This window comes from Notolabrus celidotus, unplaced genomic scaffold (assembly GCF_009762535.1).
Source record: "Notolabrus celidotus isolate fNotCel1 unplaced genomic scaffold, fNotCel1.pri scaffold_470_arrow_ctg1, whole genome shotgun sequence".
NCBI lineage: Eukaryota > Metazoa > Chordata > Actinopteri > Labriformes > Labridae > Notolabrus > Notolabrus celidotus.
The window spans coordinates 2,052-7,118 of record NW_023260278.1 but is presented as its reverse complement, the minus strand read 5'-3'; the positions used below and the strand labels follow the sequence as shown (position 1 = coordinate 7,118).

General features: G+C 43.3%; 1 protein-coding gene across 1 annotated transcript; it reads left to right on the top strand.

Annotated features, from left to right (window-relative positions):
• Positions 1 to 1,041: 1,041 nt before the first annotated feature.
• LOC117809842 (fibroblast growth factor 2-like) lies at positions 1,042 to 4,222 on the top strand. Its single transcript, XM_034679364.1, has 3 exons — positions 1,042 to 1,140; positions 3,157 to 3,416; positions 4,182 to 4,222. The coding sequence occupies exons 1-3, from the start codon at positions 1,115 to 1,117 to the stop codon at positions 4,220 to 4,222; spliced, it is 327 nt and encodes a 108-aa protein (XP_034535255.1). The 5' UTR covers positions 1,042 to 1,114.
• Positions 4,223 to 5,067: the final 845 nt, after the last annotated feature.

Below are 5,067 nucleotides of genomic sequence, written 5' to 3'. Positions count from 1 at the left end.
TTGACGTCATCCCTGTGTTGGATTAAGGTCTCCGCTGCTCTTCAGCGCCCTCTGCTGGCTGTAAACCTCACTGCAACACCTTCATGTTTTACTAACTTCACTTTTTGAATCTTCAAACTGTGATGGTTATGTAATATTATTATCTAATAATGACAGGGAGATAGTTTTTAATATGATGGGATAAATAACTCTCTGCAGGATAAAACAGTCACAGAGAAACATGTTAATAAACTTTAATTGTTGTGACTTGTAAATTGAAATTGTAATTATGACAGATTATTTTAAAACATAAGAAACATCGACCTGATGTTATTGCATTATTACTTTGCTGCTACGCTGATAATACCCAGCTCTACATATTCACAGAAACCATCCCTCCTGCCGTCCTGTCCGCCCTCACAGACTGCCTCTGACATGAAGACTGCCCCTGAAACCAAGACCTTCTCCCTGAGCATCAATAATCACTCAATCACACCCTCCCAGGTAGTCCGTCACCTCGGCATCATCCTCCTCCAACCTACTCTCTCCTTCAAACCACACATCAAAAACATTCTTCATCCACATCCACAACATGAGACTATTATTCTTATTTCATATTTTTATATTTTATATTTCTGTTTTTTTCTGATTATTTGTATTTTTATTATGATTATGATTATTATTATTATTATACATTGCTTTAATGTTTTGTTTTAAACTTTTATTCTATAACAATGAAAAGGCCTTCTATGCACTGTGACTAAATTCATGGTGACATATAAGCTTATGCATGCATAAATCTGTGTAACAACAACAACAACAACAACAACAACAAATAAACAATAAAAAACAAACTAATTCAGTAAATACCTTCAGACTTCAAACTATCAATAAACTGCAGCAGGAAACTCTTCATCATAAACAGAGAGAGATCTTCAAACATCAGAACTGAACTTTGTCCACTGGAGGATCTCTAAATCATCTTGACCTGTGCTGCCCCCTGCTGGTGGATAAAGGAGGATCAGCTGTTTACAGAAGACATCAGGTCAGCGCTGAACAGAGGAGAGGAGGTCAGCAGGTTTTACTGCTGATAAAATGAAGATGGAACAACATGTGAAAATGCTGTCAGGTATGAATGATGAAGAAGAAGAGCTGGAGGAGGTAAGATGCTTGATTCTGATTGGTCCAAACCCCTTGACGATGGTTATTAACTTTCACTAACATGAAAAACACCAGAGACAAACTGATCACACGTCATGTCAAATCAATCCACAGAGAAGAGTTCAGACACATTTAGCTTCTGCTTGTTGACACCACAGACCGTAAGGTGAGGGGAAACCGTTAGCTTCAGTTAGCATGTTAGAGCTGAATGAGGACAGGTTCATGTTCAGTCCAACAGGCAGAGAAGAATCCATCACCATGGAACGCTCACTGACCAGGAATCACTGGGACTAAAAACTGTAAACATGAATCACTTCAGATCTTTAATATCATCTTTAATCAGTGTGTTTGTATCTGAAGTTATTAGCCGGGTAATAAGCGGGGTGATGTCTGGTTAGCAGGTAGTTATGGTGAATAGAATCCAGACAGGGTGAGACCCCTTCCCTTCTCCCTCCCTGTCTCCAGAAGGACATGTCTCTGAGACCGTATCATCATCACTCAGACGTTTCCAGGCTCCGCTCAGATCCCACGGCCCCCGTGTGCCCACAGAGCTCAGTCTGAGTCTCAGTCTCAGTCTGAGTCTCAGTCTCTGTTCTGCTGGGGTAATTTTAGTCCTGACATGAGGCTGTTAGAATGAGTCCTCTGACGTTAGGAGCAGGGTGGTGAAGTGAAGGCAAGAGGAGGGGGGTACAAATACAGACATACCAAGGCGGGTTTCCAAACTCGGGACACTTCTCTGGACGGAGGAAGATTTTAGTTTCACTGAAGACGCAGAGGAAGAGAGGAAGAGAGGAAGAGAGGAAGAGAGGAAGAGAGGAAGAGAGGAAGAGAGGAAGAGAGGGAAAGAAGAGGGCATGCTGGCTCATCAGGGGAGCTGTCACATTACTGTCTCACAGGTAAGTGAGGAGTCCTGTTGAATGTAATGATTCTAATAATAGATCTTTGATGAGAGGAACACTGATCTGGCTTCACAGTGAGCATGTTGTTCTTCACAAACGTTTGACTCTCAGCAGGACTTCACTCAGGATTTGTCCAGACATGATCCTCTGTAACCTTCACCCATCTCCCCTCCCCACCCACAGGTTCCCCTCCCCACCCACAGGTCCCCCCCCCCCCACAGGTCCCCCCCCTCCCCACACACAGGTTCCTCTCCCCTCCCACACTCTTCACCTGAACTCTGACTCTGTCAACGATCGCACCTTTGACGTCATTCCCTGCAGCCCCTCCGTCTGAAGGTCCCTGTGGACCGGCCTGTCTCACAGTAACCTCTCATATCCCGTAACACAGAGAGAGTTCTGCGTCACTTTCTCAGGAAGAATTTCAGAGAGTGGGTCGGCCTTACACCCCCCACCCCCCCCCCCCTCTTTAATCTGTTTCTGATGCTTTTCCAAGACCTTCCTTCCAGATGTGGGATCCAGAGCGGCTCAGCTCTGCTGCAGCTGGTATCAAAGATGGGACCTGCTCTGTGGCTTTAAAGGGGGTTGATTGTGTTTGTTCCAGGAAGTAGACAGGATCAGGATCACAGAGAGGGAGGCTTTATCTCACATGTTTGGATGTGGATTAGTTTGGCTCATCAGTAACATGCTAACTCTGCAGGAGTGTGAGAACATACCTCGTGTTTCTCTGGTGGACTCTGAAGTACTCAGTGGATCTGTTGCAGGGACTTGTTAGACTTTAGCTTGCACATTTCCAGCGGTTGCTGTTGTCCACATTTGTATTTGGTCTTCCTGCCTTGCTCTGGTTTCAGGTGAAGTTACATCAGCGTGACCATCTGGAAGTTATTGCTACAGAGAAAGAATCAAAGTGATGTAAGATGGGAAAACAAGCGTGGTCATGTGGTCTGGCCTCGGTCCAGATCTGATCCCATCACATCAGGGAGGGAAAACACAGCAGTACCTTAAAAGGTTGAGGGAGAGAGACGGAGAGACAGAACGAGGGAGACAGAGGACGAGGGAGTGTTTCCCATAATCTTATCATGAAGTCGTCCTCCCCTTCCTGTCTCCTCTCATGCTTCAGGCTCGGCTCAGGAGACGTCAACAGAGAGGACTGTGATCTCTCCCTTCAGACGCAGGGACATCACTCTGCTTCAGCCCAGCCTCTCTCCAGGATGTCCGAGGGAGACGTCACGGTGCTGTCCTTTAATCCTGGAGGTGTGGATGTGTCCAGGCAGGAGAGCCGGACGCTCACCAGACTCTACAGCATGAACGGAGGATACCACCTGAGGATTTCACCTGATGGGAGCGTGAGCGGCGGCAGGCAGGAAAACGACCCCTATGGTGAGGAAGACCAAGCTAATGAAGTTTCAGCTTAACGAGCATTTCAGTCTTCATGATCATCAAACGACCTGTAACCTAATGTTAGGATATCAGGACGCCACTTTGGTCTCTGTTGTTGCTGCTGCTCATTAGTGAAAGTGTAAAATGTGAATGTGGGAAAAAGTTTCTTTAAGGATTCAGACGTAGTGAGCAAAGGTCCAAACCTGCCGTCAGGTTTGTGTTTACAGTCTGTCCAGCTTTTAGATGATTCTCAGATATACTCATTATAAAACATGAGTTTAGATGATACTCAGATATACTCATTATAAAACATGAGTTTAGATGATACTCAGATATACTCATTATAAAACATGAGTTTAGATGATTCTCAGATATATTCATTATAAAACATGAGTTTAGATGATTCTCAGATATATTCATTATAAAACATGAGTTTAGATGATTCTCAGATATATTCATTATAAAACATGAGCTCTAAGGTTCTGTTCTCTGCAGCAGAGTAAGAAGGTCATATTAAAAAAGAAAGACAAGTTAGTACAGGTTTTAAATCCGTCTCTGATCCGTCACAGCTCTGGATCTGATAGGTTTCTATTCTAGTCAATGTGTTAACTTCCACTGGATCCGCTCCATTGTGTTCCGGCTGCCTCTCTGATCCGCATCAATCTCAACAGAGCAGATGGAGCGGGACAGGAAGTCAGGTTTCACCAAAACAAAATGAAAACATCCGGTTAATTTTCAGAATCAAACACTCTGTGTTATCACCAGATCGTATTTCACTTAACTACAACAACAAACCAAAGTCATGAAGAGCGGAGCCAGGCCTGGAGTCAACAGGTCAGAGGTTTTCAGAGGACCAGAAAGACAACATGGATGAGGAGAGGAGGAGGAGGAGAATCCTTGATTCAGGGGGGTCTTTGGTTCTGAAACTTGTTGTGAACGTTGTTGTGAACTTTGTTGTGAACGTTGTTGTGAACGTTGTTGTGAACGTTGTTGTGAACTTTGTTGTGAACGTTGTTGTGAACGTTGTTGTGAACGTTGTTGTGAACGTTGTTGTGAACTTTGTTGTGAACGTTGTTGTGAACGTTGTTGTGAACTTTGTTGTGAACTTTGTTGTGAACTTTGTTGTGAACTTTGTTGTGAACTTTGTTGTGAACTTTGTTGTGAACGTTGTTGTGAACGTTGTTGTGAACTTTGTTGTGAATGTTGTTGTTGTGAACTTTGTTGTGAACTTTGTTGTTGTGAACGTTGTTGTGAACGTTGTTGTGAACGTTGTTGTGAACGTTGTTGTGAACTTTGTTGTGAATTTTGTTGTGAACGTTGTTGTGAACGTTGTTGTGAACTTTGTTTCTGAATGTTGTTGTGAACGTTGTTGTGAACTTTGTTGTGAATGTTGTTGTTGTGAACTTTGTTGTGAATGTTGTTGTGAACTTTGTTGTGAACGTTGTTGTGAACGTTGTTGTGAACGTTGTTGTGAACTTTGTTGTGAATTTTGTTGTGAACGTTGTTGTGAACGTTGTTGTGAACTTTGTTTCTGAATGTTGTTGTGAACGTTGTTGTGAACTTTGTTGTGAATGTTGTTGTTGTGAACTTTGTTGTGAACATTGTTGTGAACGTTGTTGTGAACTTTGTTGTGAACTTTGTTGTGAACGTT

Coding starts and splice junctions, on each gene's coding strand:
- LOC117809842 (XM_034679364.1), top strand. CDS start 1,115: ATGATGAAGAAGAAGAGCTGGAGGAG. Junction 1,141..3,156: donor AAGAAGAAGAGCTGGAGGAG/GTAAGATGCTTG, acceptor CTCATGCTTCAG/GCTCGGCTCAGGAGACGTCA. Junction 3,417..4,181: donor GCAGGAAAACGACCCCTATG/GTGAGGAAGACC, acceptor TGTTATCACCAG/ATCGTATTTCACTTAACTAC.